Source organism: Andrena cerasifolii, chromosome 3 (genome assembly GCF_050908995.1).
Source record: "Andrena cerasifolii isolate SP2316 chromosome 3, iyAndCera1_principal, whole genome shotgun sequence".
Taxonomy (NCBI): Eukaryota; Metazoa; Arthropoda; class Insecta; order Hymenoptera; family Andrenidae; genus Andrena; species Andrena cerasifolii.
The window spans coordinates 11,060,463-11,084,233 of NC_135120.1; the positions used below are offsets into that span (position 1 = coordinate 11,060,463).

The window sequence follows — 23,771 nt, forward strand, 5'->3', positions numbered from 1 at the left end:
TTCCTACAGCTCCCAAATCTACATACATACATATATGTAAATACACGCTTCCCCTTAACACGGCCATCCAAACTTTCAACTGCAACAAGCGCGTAACATTCTCGAAAGCTTATTCTCCCCGCAAAAGAGACAAGTAAAACCTACCAAATCGCCCATTCAAAAGCATTTACCGTGTCTTCTCCTCGCCCCCCGTATAACCGAAGGGAAAAAGAAACAAACAAATTACCCCTTCTGCTCTTTCATCTGTCGACAATCACCGACGCGCGTTTGAATCGTCGCGCAGAACAGAGAGCACCCCCGAGGGGGTGGCTAATATTGACAGACATCACAGACACCGGAAAAACGACCGAGCGAAAACAAGAGGTTTTGACGGTTACTGGAGAGCACACACACAGAGATCCTGCAAAGTACACCGTTATATTTTCATTACACCGTCGTATCGCCGCTCCCGTAAATAGAACGGGGTATCCGCTCTCTTCGTCACCCTCGCGCGGGCGAGAAGAAGCTTATCGGCACACAGAGTCCGCGACGAAACAGTTTCGGGGGGTCGGGGTGGCCATGTTGAAGCCACCGCCGCAGAACTTCTTCCCATTCACGGCCGGAAGCACGGGCTCGCTCATCGATTTCGGCCTCGACTCCCTCGACTTCTGCAGCTTCCTCTTCTGGGCGTAGTACTTCTCCTTCAGCTCGCACATCTCGCCGTTCGCTCGCTCCATGCCGAGCCTGTACTCACCGATTTGGACCTCGTACATGCTCACCTCCGCCAGCAGACACTGAGAAATGCCCTTCTGAATCATTGAACTCGCGTGCACGATGGCATTCGTTACCCTTGAGATACCCGCCACCCCTGATCGCTAACCCAGTGCATGTTTCGGGACACTTGTGTGCGAGTGTGTTGGCAAATATTGATAATTTTTGGTTATCGGAGTTCGGTGTTATTGGTGTAATTTTTTGTGGACTTGGTAAGGTGTAAATTATTTTAAAAAGAATTGATTACATACCTTCATTTTCTGCCCCCTGTCGCGCAACGCTTCCTGAGTTTTGTTCAAAGAAATCGCCACCTGTGGTCCTGGGTGCTTCGATAGGATTTCACGAAGATTCATGTACAATTTCTCCGTGTCTTTTATTTTCTTCTCCTTCTCGATCATATCAGCGTCCATTTTCAGCACCCGCTTCTGGAGGATCTGGATTTTCTTCAGGAGCTCGTAAGTACCAGGATCCGAGCCCTGAAGTGTAAACAGGAACGCAATTACATTATTTTCTTCGCAATTATAGAAGCAGGCTGGTACTTAAAAAAATTCATGGAATCTAAGATCAACTGCTTTGCTTACGAAGATAACTGCTGACAATATTATGAAACAAATATGTCATCAATTTCAAACATCTGAAAACACCTGAAACACTAAGCCGAAAGTGTGCCAACGAAATAGCACTATAATAATAATAAATACTGGCGTACCTCGAGTTTTCTCCACCTGTGGATGTTCAGTGGCGTCTGGACCTCCTCCTCGAGCGCCATAACTTTCAGCCTCTCTTTCGTCAGGTCGCGGTTCAAATGAAAAACTTCCTGACGCAGGTCGGTCATGTTCTCTATGTTCTTCGTCAGCAGAACCTTCTCGGTTCTCAGCTTCTTCACTTCGAGCTTCAACAGCCTGATGTCCTCCAATCTCTGATTATACTGCACCTCGCCCCGCTGCAGCGTGCCATGGAGCACCTTTATCCTGCTGTATTGAAGGCTCAGCTCGTCGTTCCTCCTGACCAATTGCGTGCCCAGGATGTCCCTCTCGTTCATGACGTTCCCGATGTCCTTCTTGTGACGCCCAATGTCCGACTCTAATCGCTGGATCACCTGCCTCAGACTCTTCTCCTCCTGCTTCATCGTCTCGATCTCGCGTCGCAGATCAGTCACCTCCTTGTGGCAAGATTCCAGCTCGACCTTCAGGCTCTCCTTCTGCTTCTCCACCCTCCCACGTACTGCAAGAAAAATGGCCACGTGCGAGGGACTTTCACACCCCAGGATCCAGCTAAACGAGCATCCACTAGACCGTCTTGATAAATTCGCCCGGGAAACAGTTGGTTGACTCGCTTCGGTGGCGAAATATAAACCAGTGGTTTTTAATTATTTGTGTGGTGGGAGAATTGTTTTTGTTCGATTTGTTTAGTGATCGGGCTGCAGTCATCAGCGCGGAAAATGTAATTTATGAGGAATTTAGGAACTCCATGTGAAATGTTGGAAGAAACAGAAATTATTCCTCGACTGATCTACACTTTGATAGATATAGAATATGGGGTGGTTATAAAGCGCTCGGATGATTCGTGTAATATAATTAAAATTTCTTTGCTCTAACCCCCTAATATGGTTCCAAGCTCGATCGACAAGTTATCGCGGGTGAAGCGGTTATCAGAATTCAGGTCGACTTACGGAACTCTTCTTTGATCAGACTGGCCTCCTTCGACGCGATACCCTCTTTCAGCTGCTCGATCTGATGGCTAATCACCTTCAGCTTATTCTTCAGCTCCTGTATTTCGTCCTGGGCCTCCGTGTAGCTCTTAGCGCACGAGTTCCTCTCGGCTCGCACTGCCTCGAACAGATTCTGCTGTTGTCGGTACCTCGTCTCGGCCTCCGCCAGCCGTTTCTTGTAATTGGAGATCTCGACTTGCTTCAACTTGACCTCGCTTATGTAGTTCTCAATCTATTAACGTGACGAAGTTAGCTCAATTGAGATGCATGCAAATCACTGTCCCCGCCTCTCCATTCCCATGCTCGGCTCAGATTACCCCCGTCGCAGCCCCCTCGGGTATAAATAGGAGTGGCTGTGTGTTTCGTTGTTGCTGGGGCGGTTAGTAGTTTTGCAATTTGTCGGGATGCCGTGAGAAATTATTCCTGTGCAACAGGGGAGACCGTGCTTGCGCTCGTATGTGACGCTGGTGGACGTATTATAGTTAGTAACAAGGTAAGAAGTTTGCGGGACTATTGAGCCTATCTGGGCCTAACCCACAATTTTTTGTGGATTGACATTTCAGCCTAAACCACCTCTTATACATCGAAATTTTAATTGCTGTGGGCTTAGCAATCTTCTAAAAACATCTAGAAAATGCCACCAAAAACACGTGTTTTTGCATTAAGCATTTGTTGATTTACATCGCGCAATACTAGCTTATGCAGCATCGGCCATTATTTTATATACTAATAATATACACCTTAGCAATTATATTTTTTACAAAATCATACCTATGTACATAAAAATAGAGATTAAGGGATTACATTCACCTACAAGTTCAGGAATTTTTTGGGGGAAAAGTATAAGTGAAAATCATACACAATGTTTTCCTATTAAAAGATACATCTTTTGACTATATTATTCTAAATTTTCATGAGATATTATTATGCCGTTTGTCAATTGTTTTTTGTTGACTGTAGTAATGTGTACCACTTGAAATTAGTATTAAAAATTTATATATAACAAATTTCTAAATACAAATGGACTTAGGCCACTTTCAAAATAAACGGCTCGTGTGCGCATATAACCACGTACGAGATATAGGATAGAACAAATATCCAATGTAAATTTTTCTCACTCGACTTAGGAGGCTTTTAGAACGAAGATCCCTTTGATATTATCAGCCACGATTGCTCTACAAGGGGCAACGTGATCCAATACTCGGTAGGTACTATGACGGTGTAGGTTGTAGATGCTGTCAGCGATTGCAGTTACCAGCACTAATCTAGTATTAATTACAATTCCATGTACAATCACGAAATGAGCCGGTTACATACATCTGATAATTTCAAACCACATACGCGTATGCGATGTGGTTACACCTGATGAATTCTCCATCGAACAGTTGCCAAGACGATATTTCCTACACAACGTGGTGAATACAGTTCGGTGACCAAACATGTAAATACGAGAATTCCACAATGTCAATAAAATACTTAAAATCCTAAGACTAATTGAAATAAAATTAATCAAATCTTTTAATGCAAATTAGAAACATACTATAGCCCACTGTACAGCAAAATCTGCGAGGAAAACGTATTCTAACTGAAAAAGCTTTAACCATCATCCACCTCTCACGTCCATAAAGAGGTCGAAACTGTGCCAAGACGTTATCAAATTATGATCTATAATACGATCAAAATTAAAACCATTTCGAATAAAGAGAGCGATATAATTTTCACGCGTCAGATTAATCTTTTCAGAGATATCAGCATACCCTCTACCGTGATAGACAGTGCGACCGCAGTGTCTGTTTAACAGGGCGCAATCACAATTTGTCGTAGTAAGGCGCCAGTGGCAAATTGTCGTCGTATCTAGTCGCAAATCTTCCGAGGCCATGACGGTTGCATCTGACCCAGGGCAAACCTAAAATGAACGACTGACCTACGTCTACCTTTACCTCCCGCTGAGCACCAGATCGTATATCCGTCAGCACAACTTGCACGATGTCTGAGCACACAGCAACGACCATGCCCCGGCTGGCGAGCCCTCAGCTATACGTCTGCTCTGCAACTTGCCTGACAGCTCACGCTATATCAACACCTATTATTAGATAGATGTTTAACCGCGCGTCTACCTAGGCCACTAGCAAGATGCCCGATTACGCGAAACATCCGAGCGATCTTCCCCATTCCGTGGCATACGCGCCATATTGCGTTTTATTGTACAGTGTCAGTTACCTGGCACGAGAATCCCAACCATCTTCCTACGTTTGTACAGAAAAATTTCGTTTCGAGGATAAAATTATGCAGCAGGATAATAGTTTCTTGGAGGAGATTACGTTTCTCGACGTGTCGAAGTTATTGCGAGCTTCTCTCGTTATTTACACTTGATTTTGACTTAATTATGCAGAAAGCTATCAACCCTCAATGATCTGAAATTGAGTTTTAGTTTGAAGGTTTTAATTGTTATAGAAAAGTAGCTTTATTCTATTGGGTATATTTTAATTGTTGTTATTTGTTTTAGAATGTTTTTTAATGGGTTATTCAATAGTGAGCAGTATAATTGATATTATTTTAAATTTTCTGCAGCTTTGTATGATGTAAGAGTTGTTCTATGAGTTGGTAATTTTTTGCAAAATAAACATCAGAAAATTTTGGGGCGCGCACTGCCTTTAACTAATTTTTTTTTGTCGTTTTGAGAGTTGGTAGCTTTCTGCAAAACTAGGCCCATTTGAGCCTTTTACTTGTTTTAAATATACTACGTTTAAAAGTTCTTCGCATGGTGTATAAGTGGATGCTGAATGTTATTACTCCGTCCATTTTACCGACACAAAACTAACTGCTAACTCAAGGTGAACATAATATGGAATCTCTATCAGATCGTAATTACAACTATTTTAAATAGTTTTCACACTTCCAATGATTTTCCACTTCTCCAATATTCATCTACTTTTCTGATAATCTCGGTTAACAAAAACGGTTCAAACAATTTTTTATTTGTTCCCAAGCCATTTTATATTTTCAAAAGAATATCAATCACGTGTCAAAATTACAATTCTATGCAACGACAAATTTTATGATTCTGCCAAACGACTTCCCAAGCACAAAATACTGTACAACTCTCCACATTCTCCAACCCTGTATAATATACTAAGAATAATATCCCCAAAATGTATATTCGTCGTGCCACACATTATTTGCAATCTACTTTCTAAAAAACGCATTGTACCCATGATTACTTGGCTCAACATGTATTGCTCGTGTTCTGCCCGTCTGACCATATACCGTATTATTTCACTTGCCTAGCCATGTAGGTCCGCGGGTTCATGTGCGGTCTCATTTCACTCGCTCGCGGTCCTGTTCTACTTGCTTGGGACAAATACGGTATCATTTCACTTGCCTGGCTACGTAGGGGATCGCTCCACTCGTGCGCTTAGGCGTGGTTCTACTCCACTTATCTAACCGTATATGTATTCTTATCCTACTTGCCCATACGCGTAATTCTGCTTTCCATCGTCCTTACTGATTCCTACGCGTTATTTGTCATTTATGCAGGGCACACTATACAATTCTATCGGGTCATATCTCTTTTACAATTAACATTAAGAAAAATATTGGAAAATTTGGGTGTTTTAACCCTTTACACTCTAAGCTTACTTTTGTTTTATAAATTGTGAAGGCGGAAGAATTCGTGGAATTATTAATCATAAAATTATACTATACTGTATTCCAGGGATCTAAAACATTCTGGAACTATTATTTTTTAAAAAAAATTCTGTTAGAACTTCATCTTGCAAAAGTTCTAACCGACCATACCAAGCGTTCATAAACCCAATCAATGTTCCCAGTCTGTGTTCGAACCGCAGCATCCCTCCCCGCGTTCCAGCGACAGAAGCTCACCTGCTGCGCCAACTCCTGGGCCACCAAGTTGTGCTTGTCCCTCTCCTTCTCCACCGTGTCCAGCTGCTTCGTTACCTCCGCGACGTTATGCACCATGTCGTCGAGGTCGCGCTCGATCTTCCGTCTACTGTACTCGCACACCACCGTCTCGTGATTCAGCTTCTTCATGTGCTCGCCCAGCGTCTCCTTGGTGCGGGCCAGGATGTTCTTCTCGCGCACCAGAACGTCGATCTGTTGCTGCCTGTCCACCTGCTGCTTCCGAAGGGTCATCGTCTCTTGCTCGATGTTCTGCCTTTTCGCCAAAGCCTGCTTCAAGTCCTGCTCAAGATGCGACCGCTCCATTTCAGCCCTCTGCAGACGCTTCGTCACGGACTCCCTCTCGCTCTTGGCTTTCGCAATTTCGTCTCTCAGTCTGTAATGTCAGGGAAGAGGGGTGGCGTGTCTGAGGCGGTCGCGAAGAAGTTTGAAACCGTCGATTCTCGTAGTTCTTGGTGAACGAAACGCTCTGATTGTGGAGGCTTACATGTTCACGACGGGTCATATATTTGTAGCGCCCTGATTTCTTCTGACAGACTGACGTCATATACGGAGTGGACCAGTAATTACCACCTTCAATATCTGCGAAATCATGGACCTAAGAGAAAAATCGTTCGTAAGTGACTCCAGCTGTAAAAACAAAATTAGCCCACTTCATTCCAAACAACTTTTATTAGACAAAAGTTTTCTGTCACTTCCATGGTTCCGGAAATATTCAAGGTGGTAATTCTTATTGGTCCAAAGATACCTAAAGAGAAGTAGAAAAGAATTTTTGGAAACGTTACGTAAATTTTAAACTATTAAAATTTCAATTTGGGGTCGCCTGTGACTCCAAAGTGTCAGGTACGCTCTAAAACTGTCACCGTGTCCTTCTACGGCTAATTGTAAGTATACCCCAATGCACATTACTTGTAATTCAAACATTTATATAAAAAGTTACTGTCAGTTGAAATCAAGAGCTGAAGGTGTATAAATCCCTTTATCCATCGCTGTGAGCAACGATGGAAAAGGTTCGTTTCATGAACGCGTTAAAAAACAATCCCGATTCTTCTCGACGGCGAAGAGTCGTATTTTCTCGCTCTTCCATCGTTCCCCCTAGAGAAATATGTGACGATTTGCATAGCAATTATACCGGGCGCGTACGTATCGACGCATTGTAATGCAAAATTGAATGGAAAATAAATTTCGCCTCTCGGCTCCCTTCTGCCAAACGGACTCGGCGCGGGCACGCCACGAATATAATTTCACAAATAGCCCAGCGAATAATGTTTTCTCGTATTACCCCTGCGCGCAGCAATCAATTACAGCCCCGTCGCGCCTGATATTTTATTAGCGGAAATTGAAATAATGCCGTTCGTTACGAATAATGCGGCCGATATTCGTCTCTGTGTGAGAAAAAAAAAACGGACCGGGCGGCTTTGTTTCGTTTCGCCAAAACGACTGTGCACTGGATTAAATCATCTGTTTTAAAGCCATTTGGAATTATCTCTTGTGCAAGAATATGTCAACGTAAAAACTGTGCATTTTTCGGATTTAAACACAGTGGTATTAGAATAAATGTGTCAAGCATTTTTTTTTTAAGGAAATCATGTTCACAACAATTTTGCTCCGCTTTGGAATTCGAATTATATTTCTATTAGGAACATTTTATGTCTTTTGGATTTTAGTATGGGTTCTGTATGTCATCCAGAATTCATCATTTATGGGCCTATGCTATTCAGAATACAAAAATAAATTTTGTAAAGAACGCGTGCATTTTGCACGAAAAAATCAGGATTTCAACTTTAAATTGCCGTCCTTTTGTTTTAAATTAATATTCCGGAAATTCCCCGCGTTAATCAGAGGATACATTAATATACTAACGAAATCTTTTTTGTTTTTTGATTTTAAATAATCTGGTTCCGAATGGCAGTGCTCACCGCAAAACCAAATTTTTAAAAAGGCTTCTTGGATGTCGGTTGTTACTTTATTATAAACTTAAATATTTTTCTACGAAAAAATTACCAAATGTTCCTTAAATGTTGGTCTTCTAAGTGCAAAAAGTTCTGTAAAAATATATGCTTCCACTTTCTCAAAAAAAATTCACAAACATTCGCCTCTTTTCGGCCGCTTGAGTAGGTATAACCCCTTAAAAGAATTACTCCTCGATGAAATTCAATTTACTACAGCATCGATACAGTTTTCTGAAAATTCAGTGATTACCCGTGGGCGCCCTGCTTGATTTCCTTCAGTTGCTTGTCCTTCTCCGCGATCTCTTTCTGCAGGTCTTCTATGTGAACGTTCGCGTTGTCCACATCCGATTCCAAGTTTATCCTCTTTAATAGCAGCTTGTTGATCTCTTTCTGCATCTTCTCGCCGGAGAGCCTGTGATCCCTCAGCATAGCCTCGAGCTTCGTTACGTTAGCAGTTGCTGCTTTTATTGACGCGTGCGCTACCTACAGAAACATAATGTTCATATCAGATGTTTAATATTTTAGGGAAGATAGATAAATAATTTCTAATTACTCTTTAGCCAAACTAGTAGTATCTCTGATGTACCATTTAGTGAGGACTTCAAGTCACATATCACCATCGAAATTATAGTACAAGAAAAGAATTATTATTTACATTTTAGTGCATTACTAATCAAGTTAAATAAAATCGTTTCAATTAAAACTTTTTTATATATTTTCCTGAATTCACTTTCTATTTCGTATTACTACAAATTCTACTGCGAAATACCAGCATGCATTCTATCTTTCATCCATCTTCCCGATTGTTGAAAGTTTTTTTCTCTATTTCTTCCCAAACCTTTATATTATACAATTACACACGGTGTACCCTCATAACATACAGAATTTTAACGAAATCGGTGACACGAACCCCATACACTCTCTCCCTCAGTCGCGCTACATACTTAATTACCAAAATCTGATATAAAATAATAAATTAAATCGTCCACACATTCTATTACATCTTATTACACCTCCACTGTTTTAATAGCTGCAAAACAAAAAAAAATCCAAATTTCCATGAATTCCTAAATATCTGTTCCCAAACTTAGCCACAAAACGCACCGCTTCGCCCACACAAATTCGAGAAGCCTTGGCACGAAATTGAGCGCCGCTGTGCCCATTAAGCAGAGAATACCCCTCGATGCAGGCATTACAACGAAGCAGTGTAAGTTCGCCGTGGAATTGCAGCGTGATTAGAGATGTAGCTGGGGACCCTTTACCTCCAAATCATTCGTTTTTGCGTTGAGCTCCTCCTGCAGCTGATGCGCCTCGTCCTGCGCCCTCTGCCTCCCTCTACGCTCCTTCGAGAACTCGCTGAGATGCATATCCAGGTTTTCTTGCAGATCGTGCATCTTGTGGTCGGTGTCGCTGGTCCGTTTCTCGAGCTCCTCGGTGTAGAGGGACATGTTCTTCAAACGTTGCCTCAACGTGTCCATCTCGCTCGCCATTATCTCCTTCTCTTTCATCAGACTCTCCATCTGCTTTGTGGCGCCCAGGCTGCACGTCCAATCGAGTTCGTTGCTTAAGTATTTCGGTACTGAACAGTGGAAGACGATAATTATTAGGTCGGTGCAAAAGTTCCTTCGCTTTATTCGAAGTCTTTATTAAAAAGAAAAATACATTACAAGTTTTTCAATCAAGATGTTTTTCTTGGATATCTGTGACCTTTGGCCGCTTCTCTGGTGGAAGTACAAGTAAAAGACATTTCTGTATATCTAACACCAACTGACAGTGAGCGAACGAACTTTTTTACTGACCTAATAGGAAGATTCTTCCATATAAAATGACTCGGGAGGGAAATTGAACAGGTGGCAGAAGGGGAAGTTAGGAATCAAGAGGTTACGTACTCTTGACACGTCGAAAAATAGGGTCATTTTTATGATTTTTTTCCATGTAAAGAAACGTCGTATTTTAAAAATCAAGATATACACCTTGTGGTGTATAAATTGGACTGTATTGTTTTCAAAAAGAAATTTGATATGTTAAGGGGTTAGACCACCTTGGCCAGGTCAAGAAATATCGCATCTTTAGGAATTTATTTCTAAGCGACAAAAACACTTTTATCGATAAAAATTTTTCAATGAAGATAGAGACATCTTTGAATAATATGTATAATTTTTTTTCAAATATGAAAACATTCCGAAAACTTTAAATGCGTTTTTCTCGAAACCACGTTTTCCGAAACGGTGTACGCTGTAATTTGAGTAAAACTCTATAGACTTTTATACAATTTTGCACAGATGTTCTTAAATGTATTCTGTATCGTCCGACCGTCAATTTTTTCGATCGGTTGAAAAATAACAAAATAGCTACAGTTTGAAGCAGAAAGCTCATTTTCGTGTGTAAAAAAATATACTTTATTTACGCGTGAGTCAGGTGAAAATTAAAATATCGAAAAAATTTACGGCCTCTTCATACTTATCGAGACGATTTTTTGATTAGTGTCTTGTTTTGTTATTTATTAATAAAAGAAGATGAAAACTTAGGTCGAAAATCACATGCTTGACTTTGAGTAGCTGCCATTTTCAATAAATAACCCCTTACTGTTCTCTGCAGTGAGTACTCGCAAAATCTGTGTGGGTAAGGTAGTCGTACTAATGTGAGTTATTCTAGTTATCACAAATTTCTGTTTCAAATATCGTTAGGTATCCTTGTCTCGAGGATTTATTTCTATTTTGTTAAGAACAGAGCGTGTATTCGTATGACACTTGCACACGAATTTACAACTGTTGAATAGCAATTGATATCTTTTCCCAACTTCGCAATCGCATTCGTCATATTTCCAAACTCGTCAGCTCCAGGCGCCAAGTGCACACGCGAGATCCAGTCTCATCCCGATTGGATCTCACGAATCTGACTCGCCCCTGCCGGGCCCCATGAGACCGAGGTCATTCTTATCAGGCGACTTCGAGATTGCCTCTAACAGAAAAATAAGAAGAGAGCCGAGGAGACCGGAAGACAACAGAGGGAAGGTAATGGGCGGAGAAATTGAAGATCGTGCGACAGACAGAGACGGAGAAAAGTATCTCATCCCTTCGTTGCAACAAACGGAAAATAAGAGATCCTGGGAAAGAGCAGGAGAACGAAACGACCAACGAGAAGATACACCAAAGGAATCATTCAAAAATGAAACTATCACGACCAGTGCATACGGGAACTAACAAAAAGGGGGGTGCAAATGAGACGAAGAGGGAAGAGAAGTGAGAGCAGAGGGGTTAACGAGGAAACAGCAAAGGATGAAGAGGAAGAAGCAATTCCATTAAAAGCTATTACAGAGGTTCTCACAAGGGACGCATATCAGTCTCCTATTTTAACCACTTGCAATGGAGCTAGGTTTGAAGTTAAGGGGGGGCAGCCATTGCCAGCCCTTTGTCGCGGCAAGTCCCTGGGAAACGAAGCGCAACATCTTTATGAGCTACTACGCCACAACGCTGCGATCGTGTTTCAGGAGAATTGCATGCCGATCCTGTTGACTGAACAAAGACGTCTCACTATTGGACGCTCCATTCCTCCTCCGGGGATTAGTCCCGACATCCTTGTACCTCCAATGTGATCACGATGTACACACACTAGTGGCGTCTCGATGACGATGTCGTTTACCCTGATCGCGCGAACCATCGTGGACAAACTGCTGTGATTTAACACTTCGAATCTGGCGACGGTGCGTGGGCAACGTTAGCTTCGCTAGTTGCTGGAGCACGTACGCCACAACTCATAAGTAGTCCATGATTTGTTACAGGTACGTTTAATAAAACAGAATGGGGAACGCTTCTCCACATACTCGTGGTACAACCTGGATATTCCTTAGCTCATAGCAATCGTTTCGTTCTGTTTTCCTATCTTAAAAGTGGATTTCAAAATGCAATTTCATTATTATTCTTAGTATCCGATTATTATTCACAGCTGTAGCATTCCGCTTTTCCAAATATGAAAACAGTAACAGTACCAACATGCAAATGTTATTAAAGAATTTTCAAGTGAAAAATTGATTATGAGTTACTAGGATCTGAAGAGTTCGATCACATGAAAAGCAACAATAATACCCATACCTGTGAATTAAAGTGGCAAAATTACACATACACGGTGTATCGCCTAAATTGATTGTTAAGCCTGTTACATGAAAAACTGGTTCAAACAAATGAAGCCCACAAAGTAATAATTAGTCATTTGCAGCTATTAATCGACTACGCACTGGTATTGATTGTAATAGATCACATTTTGAGCATTACTTACATTAAAAATCTTTTAAAGAATATCTCAATAATTATTAGTGTTTGGGCACAAATAGATTTTTTTCTTAGCCTTCAACACCCTTTCTAATTACAGGGTCAAATTTTATCCTTTACAATTAAAAAAGTCAAAGTGACCTTCGTATCTCGATAAAAAAGCAAAACAGCAAAAAAATGATTATTGCACTATATACTCCCTTTGGTACCATACAACTTTTGTTTGAACCATTGTTCCATATAACAAAGAGTTTACAAGCAACTTAGGTGGCACACTTAGGTGAGTCACCCTGTATAATAAGAAAGAGGAGTAGCAATTTGATAAAGGCAAGCAATAACCAACTATATTTTTTTTATTCTATTTTCTCTGTCAACGAACGTACATACTGTAAGTGATCAAATACTTTTGAGTGGTAGTGTATGCGTAAGTAAAGTGTGGTGTTTGTTGTTAATCCTCCTGTAAAGCATTAGATGTGTGTGGCGATGAAGTTTTGGAAAATTTAGATTGTAAGTCGTAGTAGGTATTATAGAATTGCGAAGTGTTTTATTATACTTATGCAGGGTGCTTCTAGGATACAGACTAGGGGTGTAGATTTATACGGACATAGGAACAATGGAGAGGAAAATGCACTGACGTCGTTCTCTGAATTTAAACACCTCTCGAATTTCACGTGGGGGGTTTGTAAATAATAAAATGCAGCTAAAAGCATGACTTTCGATAAATAACGCAAAAGAAACGAATTACAATCAATTCTTCAATATTCAGTACTGAGCTTTCAGCAATATTACGAGAAATGTAAAAGTAAACGTGTTAGAAAATGTTTAGAGGTAAATGGTGGTACATTTAAACATTTACTACAGCAGTGGTCAAACGAAAGTTTAAACTGTGAACGGTAACAAAAATAAGATAATTCCATTAAAAATAATTGTATGCTAAGTTTATATTTCACAGTTTTTTAGGGGGTTGTAAAATAGACCAGACGTACCAAAATAATACGTAAAGTCAATTTACTATTTATTATACAAACATTTCAAAATATGAGCTTTAAACTGTTTTCGACCACCACTGTATAATATATCAATCTTGTGTCGCATGTAGAGTATTAAATACCTCGTGAAATATTATTTCTCTATATCTACCTCCATTTGTTTATACAAAAAAAAATCATATAAAAGAAGATATACGCTTCCACGTATAAAAACCACAGCAAGTGTGTAGCTCGACACAATTTTCAGAACCACCCTGTAAATTACATTTATGATTACGTTATTAAAAATCTCCTTTGCGCACCAACCCCTCTGATCTCTTTCTAAAGCCGTTCGTTCTGCGCCCTTAAATATTCAGACGACAGCGGTGGAGATAGTCTGTATCTGCCCCAAGGCCGACAGGATTGCATTTGCATGTCCAGGAAACATGCATGCTCACGTCCAGCGTGCATCGATTCCATCGATAACACCGCATCGAATTAATCCGGACGCCTTTGATGGAAATTAAATCCCCAGGCTGTGCGAAAACACGGCCGCGAAATGCAACGAGCCCCATCCCACCCCGCGGGACGCGGGGCTGTGGCTTTGAAGGATTTCGAGTGCTCATTCCTGGATCTTTGGATCGTTTCCACGAGCTCTTCGCGTTCGATAAAGCCCACTGCACCTCCCTGATCCGTAAATGGGTTGTTCATTTATTGTCGTGCCCTCGAACCGCCGCAGATTCACTCAAACGTGGGGAAACGTTACTTGCGGTCTGACCATTCGTACGCCTCTACTACTACTTTGCACACTCGGCCACAAGTGATTCAACGTACGAATAGTCAGACTTCTTTGATCTCGAAAACTGGTGGGACCGATGGAGCTGATCGAGTACTAAAAGCCACTTGTGGCAAAATGTTTAGGGATATTTTAATTTTAATATTGCGTACTCGTACTCAATACATTACCCTACGCTACTCGAGTTAAGGGGACCTACCGGTCTAGAACCCCCCAAAAATAGGTGATCTTTAGGAATTAATTAAAGGAAATCTACTATATATAATTTAATGGGAATTTTTGCATTGCATTAAGGATGTCTTATATTATAGAAATATGTTTTTTGTTTTATAATTAATCATTGCAGACGGCACTGGGGAGTCTTTAAAGTCAAGGCGTCAAAAAAATCATTCAAATCGGTGGGACCTATATCTCCAAAAGTTATTATCCGATTCGACTGAAACTTTTTTTTATTTTGAAGAATATACTTCTGGCTAGGGGAGAAACCAGAAAAAATACAAAAATTGAAAATTTATAATTTTCAAAGCCGTTGAAAGGGTGACAAATATAGGGAAAAAGTGATTTCAAACTTCAGGTGTCGTTATTTTCTAACAAAAATGTTATGTTTGTAATTTTTTCTGGTATCCCTCCTAGCCAGAAGTGTATTCTTCAAAATAAAAAAAGTTTCAGTCGAATCGGATAATAACTTTCGGAAATACAGGTCCCCTCGAAACCATTCAATTTTTGTCTGAAGTATTTTTTAGCATCATCAACAGTTTCCAAGATATTCGAGTGGATCGATTTAAATGCTACACCCTGTATACGTATTTCGAAGACGAAGGGTTTTTTGTGGAAACACCGTGTTCAGTTTTAAAAAGGAACTCACTCTTCTCCAGATGCGAGTTGCCTGTTCTTTTGCACGATCTCCTGATTCAGCTGCTTGACGTTCAGCCGCAGGTTTTCGATCACCTCCTGCGCATTTTGTTCGCGCGTGTGGGCCGCGTCCGCTCGCTTTATCGCGTTCTCGAAATCGAGCTTCAGCCTCTCGATCTCCCCGGCGTTCGTCAAGATCGTCTGGTCCAACTCGTGTATCTTTTGGATCTTATCGTCTGCTTCCCACTGAAATCACGTCGCCTTTGCCAAGCATTTCCTTCTTCGCTCGATTATGAGAAAATTATTCACAGCTCGATGAAATTTTCGAAAATATCGAATGAATGTAATTATCTCTTGGAAAACGATTTTAATTATTTTGTAATATATAAAGAAAATTGTACGATCACGTTTAGTAAGCCCAAGATAGCCTTCATTTGTAATGAAAAAAGAAGGGTTACATTTATTTCATTTTCATTCTTTACGTATTCAAAATAAACAAAATTTGTTTGTATCTTATCGATGCGATGTTATAATGTATATTTCATGTACGAACTATACCTGTAATAAATCGCACTTTTCCGACAGCTCCTTCTCCATTTTATGCGTTCTGTACAGCGTTTCGAAGAGTCTGGTGTATTCAGTGAGGAATGGGGCCATCGTCTCGTTGCTTTTCATTTCCTTCAAGACCTGAAGAACGAAATAATAAACTAACTGGCGTAGTTTTCAATACACCGGCCCCACGACACCGGTAATTAATAAATGAAGCCATAGAAACTTCGCCGAGCTTAAATAACAGAACTTCTTTAATTGCCAATTACTCATCAGTTCGTGATAATGGTGAGCCAATGTAAAATCAGAAATGAAATGTAATAGAAAAGATGGTGTGACTTTTTAATTGAATCTTTGATTTATAGGCAAACGATGAATTATAAAAGTAGATAGGTACAATTAATAAAAGTAACTTTACTATCGTATGTCAGAAAGTTTGTGCAGATTTGATAAAGGACCTTAATGGGTTTAAATTGTCATTTTGTAAATGTTTCTATAAAATATTCTACATGTACTAATGATTTTTGTAAATTTGAATAAATCCAGTTCGGAAAGAGGGGAATAATTTTAACTAAATTACGTTTAAGTTGAACTTTACTAAATATGCAAAATACTATATCTGATGTTTTCTTCCTTATATTTTCCATTTTCTATTAACAGTTTTGAGTGTCAAGTTAGTCACGTGCAGGGAATAGTACCTACTACTTACACGATTACGGATAATATCGTATTAATTTATAGACGTAGCAAGTAATATTGAGGATTGTAGAAGTTAAAAAAATATTAGGACCAAAGAAAGCCATGGAACGATCTTTGATTACCAGCTACACAGTCATGGGCGTCCGGAGAGGGGTGCAAAAGGGGTAGTTGCCCCCCCCCTGGCTTCTGAGAAAAAATCGCTTAGTTTTCAAAACTGATCTTTATTAAGTTTATACTAAAAAAGGGAATATTTCTAAATTTCGATTTTAAATTTTTAATTAAATTGGCACTATAAAATGGGTTTAAAAAAGCAGTATATTTTTCTTTACCATCATTACAAAGTTGCCCCTAAAAAAGAGTCTCCGGACGCCCTGGCACACAGTATTAATGCTTCGATACTAGGCTACTAAACCTCGAAACTAGTCACCCATATCCCCACAGAAATCAAACTATGGAGCTATCTTCTCTAGGAACATGTGCATTAGACACCTCACTACTACCTCGATACATTTATGTGTGTATTAAAAATAGTCAAAATAATTAAAAGTAGTTAAAAAATGATACTGTCCCAAAAGCTACTCTCTGTATACTCATTTTACTCCTACAAAGAGGAGTCCCAAAATGTAACCCTCAGATCTTCCTATTTCCTAAACGATTAACCCCTGCCCTTAGAATCATACATCACTAACTCCAGTATTTCAATCTTCATCACTCTGCAAAGGCTCAGTTATACCCACAATTAACCAATTAATTTAACCCCTTCAGTACGATGAACATACATATGTACAAATGCACTCAGTCAGTGCACGCAGCCCGTGCGGGCAACGCCCATCGGCGTCCAGTGACTACTGTTCACAAATGGGACTGCAGGATTTCCGCACGCGATATATGCGCAGCATTTCATCCTCCCTACTGAAAGGGTTAAAGCCACAAATCTGAGCAACACTTCGAGGCTTCTCCTTGTTAGACGCAGAAATCTGCAAATAAAAGTAAGCCGTAGGACGAGACATCGTCGAGGACACAGCTCGTGGCCTTCATTCATCCCCTACGATGTACGCCGTCTTCAAGATGATGATAAAAACTCCCTCACCTTCGAGTAATCCCTCTCGATGTCGCAAAACGTGGTGCTGGCCGAGCTCCCCTCCGACAAGGACTCGCTGCTCTCGCTCCCCTCGTCCTGAAACATGTCATTCCGCCACGGTGACAGGGCATCCCTCCACGTGCATCCCCCGTTACTTTTTCACGATCATCGCCACCTAGCCGCGCCACTGACCGCCGGTCCCGTCGCGGTATTAATCGTATCACGTGACTCGATAAGGGTCCATGGGAAATTTACGAGCCATACTTCTCTTTTTCCCTCCTCCCTCTTTCCTCCCCTTTTCGTGCTTTTTCGTTTTTTGACGACTTCGACCCGCTTCACGAGGACGCTAATAAACTACGACTCTCCTTGGACACCGACGATGAGTGGTATCTTTTTTGCTCTCGCGCGAAGGCAATTAAAATTGACTGCATGCGTCAGTGACCTCGTTATTGCTGCCTGATCCCGAGTCGGAGACCTTGCTGCGTTTATTGTCGCACTTTGCTTTTTATTTCAACCCTCCGTTTTATATTTTTCTTTTACGGGGGCAGTTGTGGTTTAGTGTTTGCTTTAGCTTGGAACGTTGGTGAAGGTGGTGAGTGAGTTTACTTGTATGGAGGAAGGTGAACATTTGTTTTGTGCTGAGTGTGGTATTTAAAGACTGGATCACTTGGTGTGAATTACTTATTTGTTTGTCTGCTTTGTTATTTATTCGTCTGAGGAGTACAAGGGGGAGCTTTTTCAAGGTTCTTACAGATTATTGTAAACAATATTGCGGGATAGTGTTGTTAATTTATTGCTGTTTAAGTAACTACAGGCGATGTTACATTTATTCTGATCGTGTCTGGAAATTGTTAATTAATTGGTTATGACGAAAATTATTGCAGATTTTGTATAGAAAGTAGTTAATAGGTCTACATTTTAATATACAAGTGCAAAATGCATAAATTATTTTATAGAAATGTGTAATTCATTGAAAACTGCGTCATTCTTTAACATACACGAGAAATTGTATAATATGACTATTGTCCTGAATTTTTTTCAGATTTTTCAATTCGGTGCGCCGCAGTTAAAAAAATTAAAAACCGATTTTTTCGTCGTTTTTTCCGTGTCAGAGTAACTTATACGTCGAATTGCGTCATGAAATAAGTGTTTTATGCGATCTTCAATGTTTATGCGTACAGCAAAACATCATAGGAATTAAAGAAACTGAAAAAACCGAATCATTTGAAACTGTTATGTCCCTGACATTACTCTGACACGGAAAAAACGACGAAAAAATCGGTTTTTAATTTTTTTAACTGCGGCGCAACAAATTGAAAAATCTGAAAAAAATTCAGGACAATAGTAACAATGATATGTACTTACAGTAAAAATATAAATATAGTGCCAAGACTGCTTCGGGGCACAATCGGCATTTTTCAGCATTTTTGGCGTTTTTTAGTTTTCACGGCTTGGTTTTTCAATTTAAAAATCTGAAATAATTCTCTAATATGTGCCCCGATAACAGAAATGTCTCTGATTTTTTTCAAAATTTTTCATCCCCTAGTATAGGAGAAATTCGACAAAAACCTGATTTCCTATTTTTGCCCTTTACTACCCTCCGGGTGGAGATACGAAGTTGAAAATTGCCACAAATATTTCTTTTTTAATAAGCTTTCGAATGATTCATCGTGAGTCGAATTCGGTTCAAGGGCACATTTGACCATCTTAACCGGCTATACCCTTTAGTATACCTCTTTCCACTTCATGTTCTCCTGATACCTGGGCCAAAATCTGGCAAAAATTTTCAGAATGCACAAAATTGGGCTTTCTAACAGGAGAACATGATGTCGAAAGAGGTGGCACTAAGTAACGTCTTCGGAGAGAGAATCGAGGATGCCTTCGAAGCTGAAATTCAGAATACCTCTTTTCGCTTCATGTTCTCCTGATACCTGGGCCAAAATCTGGCAAAAATTTTCAGAATGCACAAAATTGGGCTTTCTAACAGGAGAACATGATGTCGAAAGAGGTGGCACTAAGTAACGTCTTCGGAGAGAGAATCGAGGATGCCTTCGAAGCTGAAATTCAGAATACCTCTTTTCGCTTCATGTTCTCCTGATACCTGGGCCAAAATCTGGCGAAAATTTTCAGAATGCACAAAATTGGGCTTTCTAACAGGAGAACATGATGTCGAAAGAGGTGGCACTAAGTAACGTCTTCGGAGAGAGAATCGAGGATGCCTTCGAAGCTGAAATTCAGAATACCTCTTTTCGCTTCATGTTCTCCTGATACCTGGGCCAAAATCTGGCAAAAATTTTCAGAATGCACAAAATTGGGCTTTCTAACAGGAGAACATGATGTCGAAAGAGGTGGCACTAAGTAACGTCTTCGGAGAGAGAATCGAGGATGCCTTCGAAGCTGAAATTCAGAATACCTCTTTTCGCTTCATGTTCTCCTGATACCTGGGCCAAAATCTGGCAAAAATTTTCAGAATGCACAAAATTGGGCTTTCTAACAGGAGAACATGATGTCGAAAGAGGTGGCACTAAGTAACGTCTTCGGAGAGAGAATCGAGGATGCCTTCGAAGCTGAAATTCAGAATACCTCTTTTCGCTTCATGTTCTCCTGATACCTGGGCCAAAATCTGGCGAAAATTTTCAGAATGCACAAAATTGGGCTTTCTAACAGGAGAACATGATGTCGAAAGAGGTGGCACTAAGTAACGTCTTCGGAGAGAGAATCGAGGATGCCTTCGAAGCTGAAATTCAGAATACCTCTTTTCGCTTCATGTTCTCCTGATACCTGGGCCAAAATCTGGCAAAAATTTTCAGAATGCACAAAATTGGGCTTTCTAACAGGAGAACATGATGTCGAAAGAGGTGGCACTAAGTAACGTCTTCGGAGAGAGAATCGAGGATGCCTTCGAAGCTGAAATTCAGAATACCTCTTTTCGCTTCATGTTCTCCTGATACCTGGGCCAAAATCTGGCGAAAATTTTCAGAATGCACAAAATTGGGCTTTCTAACAGGAGAACATGATGTCGAAAGAGGTGGCACTAAGTAACGTCTTCGGAGAGAGAATCGAGGATGCCTTCGAAGCTGAAATTCAGAATACCTCTTTTCGCTTCATGTTCTCCTGATACCTGGGCCAAAATCTGGCAAAAATTTTCAGAATGCACAAAATTGGGCTTTCTAACAGGAGAACATGATGTCGAAAGAGGTGGCACTAAGTAACGTCTTCGGAGAGAGAATCGAGGATGCCTTCGAAGCTGAAATTCAGAATACCTCTTTTCGCTTCATGTTCTCCTGATACCTGGGCCAAAATCTGGCGAAAATTTTCAGAATGCACAAAATTGGGCTTTCTAACAGGAGAACATGATGTCGAAAGAGGTGGCACTAAGTAACGTCTTCGGAGAGAGAATCGAGGATGCCTTCGAAGCTGAAATTCAGAATACCTCTTTTCGCTTCATGTTCTCCTGATACCTGGGCCAAAATCTGGCAAAAATTTTCAGAATGCACAAAATTGGGCTTTCTAACAGGAGAACATGATGTCGAAAGAGGTGGCACTAAGTAACGTCTTCGGAGAGAGAATCGAGGATGCCTTCGAAGCTGAAATTCAGAATACCTCTTTTCGCTTCATGTTCTCCTGATACCTGGGCCAAAATCTGGCGAAAATTTTCAGAATGCACAAAATTGGGCTTTCTAACAGGAGAACATGATGTCGAAAGAGGTGGCACTAAGTAACGTCTTCGGAGAGAGAATCGAGGATGCCTTCGAAGCTGAAATTCAGAATACCTCTTTTCGCTTCATGTTCTCCTGATACCTGGGCCAAAATCTGGCAAAAATTTTCAGAATGCACAAAATTGGGCTTTCTAACAGGAGAACATGATGTCGAAAGAGGTGGCACTAAGTAACGTCTTCGGAGAGAGAATCGAGGATGCCTTCGAAGCTGAAATTCAGAATACCTCTTTTCGCTTCATGTTCTCCTGATACCTGGGCCAAAATCTGGCGAAAATTTTCAGAATGCACAAAATTGGGCTTTCTAACAGGAGAACATGATGTCGAAAGAGGTGGCACTAAGTAACGTCTTCGGAGAGAGAATCGAGGATGCCTTCGAAGCTGAAATTCAGAATACCTCTTTTCGCTTCATGTTCTCCTGATACCTGGGCCAAAATCTGGCAAAAATTTTCAGAATGCACAAAATTGGGCTTTCTAACAGGAGAACATGATGTCGAAAGAGGTGGCACTAAGTAACGTCTTCGGAGAGAGAATCGAGGATGCCTTCGAAGCTGAAATTCAGAATACCTCTTTTCGCTTCATGTTCTCCTGATACCTGGGCCAAAATCTGGCGAAAATTTTCAGAATGCACAAAATTGGGCTTTCTAACAGGAGAACATGATGTCGAAAGAGGTGGCACTAAGTAACGTCTTCGGAGAGAGAATCGAGGATGCCTTCGAAGCTGAAATTCAGAATACCTCTTTTCGCTTCATGTTCTCCTGATACCTGGGCCAAAATCTGGCAAAAATTTTCAGAATGCACAAAATTGGGCTTTCTAACAGGAGAACATGATGTCGAAAGAGGTGGCACTAAGTAACGTCTTCGGAGAGAGAATCGAGGATGCCTTCGAAGCTGAAATTCAGAATACCTCTTTTCGCTTCATGTTCTCCTGATACCTGGGCCAAAATCTGGCAAAAATTTTCAGAATGCACAAAATTGGGCTTTCTAACAGGAGAACATGATGTCGAAAGAGGTGGCACTAAGTAACGTCTTCGGAGAGAGAATCGAGGATGCCTTCGAAGCTGAAATTCAGAATACCTCTTTTCGCTTCATGTTCTCCTGATACCTGGGCCAAAATCTGGCGAAAATTTTCAGAATGCACAAAATTGGGCTTTCTAACAGGAGAACATGATGTCGAAAGAGGTGGCACTAAGTAACGTCTTCGGAGAGAGAATCGAGGATGCCTTCGAAGCTGAAATTCAGAATACCTCTTTTCGCTTCATGTTCTCCTGATACCTGGGCCAAAATCTGGCAAAAATTTTCAGAATGCACAAAATTGGGCTTTCTAACAGGAGAACATGATGTCGAAAGAGGTGGCACTAAGTAACGTCTTCGGAGAGAGAATCGAGGATGCCTTCGAAGCTGAAATTCAGAATACCTCTTTTCGCTTCATGTTCTCCTGATACCTGGGCCAAAATCTGGCGAAAATTTTCAGAATGCACAAAATTGGGCTTTCTAACAGGAGAACATGATGTCGAAAGAGGTGGCACTAAGTAACGTCTTCGGAGAGAGAATCGAGGATGCCTTCGAAGCTGAAATTCAGAATACCTCTTTTCGCTTCATGTTCTCCTGATACCTGGGCCAAAATCTGGCAAAAATTTTCAGAATGCACAAAATTGGGCTTTCTAACAGGAGAACATGATGTCGAAAGAGGTGGCACTAAGTAACGTCTTCGGAGAGAGAATCGAGGATGCCTTCGAAGCTGAAATTCAGAATACCTCTTTTCGCTTCATGTTCTCCTGATACCTGGGCCAAAATCTGGCGAAAATTTTCAGAATGCACAAAATTGGGCTTTCTAACAGGAGAACATGATGTCGAAAGAGATGGCACAAAGTAATGTCTCCGGAAAGCAAATTAAAGAGCGAGAAGTGGCGCAGATGTTTCGAGTCACTGACTGTTTAACGAAGAGACGCAGAATTTTCGAACGCCTCTTGAAAAGCCTGCGCCTCTTATTTGCAACTTTAAGGCGATGCCTTTGAAGCTGAAATAGCCACTAAACATTTGTTGTCACATAGCATATATTTAGGTTATGTTTTCTGTCACTTCGCGAAGCCGACCACATAATAATCACGCGCATCCAGTCTGCGCATTTTCACTAGCCCAATTCAACATTCAATACAATTTTGTATATATAATGTTTGTTGATAACTGCTTTCTGCAGAGGAGGTGTAATAAGTGTATTTCATGTTCTGTTTCGATGCTTTGCTAGTAAAAAAATGTCTAACCTAACAAATTTCATTTTCTGGGGACATTCCCTCATCTATTTTCCCTTTTCACTTAGAATTCCTTACTGCTAACGTAGAATATTGTAGCATAAGCACATTTTAAGTAATTAAAATGTACAATGAATTTTCTACGTTTACAGTACCAGCCGACTTTCCGTTTAAATTTTTATAAGTATAACGGAACAGCTGAGAATTTCTTTCCCTATTCAGAATAGAATACAGAAATAGCAAACAGCTGCCTCTCGCG

The 23,771-nt window shown here is 40.6% G+C and overlaps 1 protein-coding gene across 2 annotated transcripts in view; it reads right to left on the reverse strand.

The window, feature by feature from the left end:
• Positions 1-398: 398 nt before the first annotated feature.
• LOC143367162 (cilia- and flagella-associated protein 58) overlaps positions 399-23,771 on the reverse strand; it is a 78,544-nt gene continuing 55,171 nt past the window's right edge. Inside the window, exons 3-12 of one of the 2 annotated variants that reach the window (XM_076808752.1) lie at positions 17,554-17,640; positions 15,774-15,902; positions 15,229-15,461; positions 9,594-9,870; positions 8,582-8,814; positions 6,344-6,755; positions 2,423-2,693; positions 1,460-1,974; positions 1,002-1,226; positions 399-773 (exon numbers count right to left, since the gene is read on the reverse strand). In XM_076808752.1, coding sequence (XP_076664867.1) covers positions 507-773; positions 1,002-1,226; positions 1,460-1,974; positions 2,423-2,693; positions 6,344-6,755; positions 8,582-8,814; positions 9,594-9,870; positions 15,229-15,461; positions 15,774-15,902; positions 17,554-17,640 — 2,649 coding nt within the window. In that variant the 3' untranslated portion in view covers positions 399-506. Of the gene's footprint in view, positions 774-1,001; positions 1,227-1,459; positions 1,975-2,422; positions 2,694-6,343; positions 6,756-8,581; positions 8,815-9,593; positions 9,911-15,228; positions 15,462-15,773; positions 15,903-17,553; positions 17,641-23,771 lie in introns of those variants that run through there. The other variant, XM_076808753.1, reaches the window with a different exon arrangement.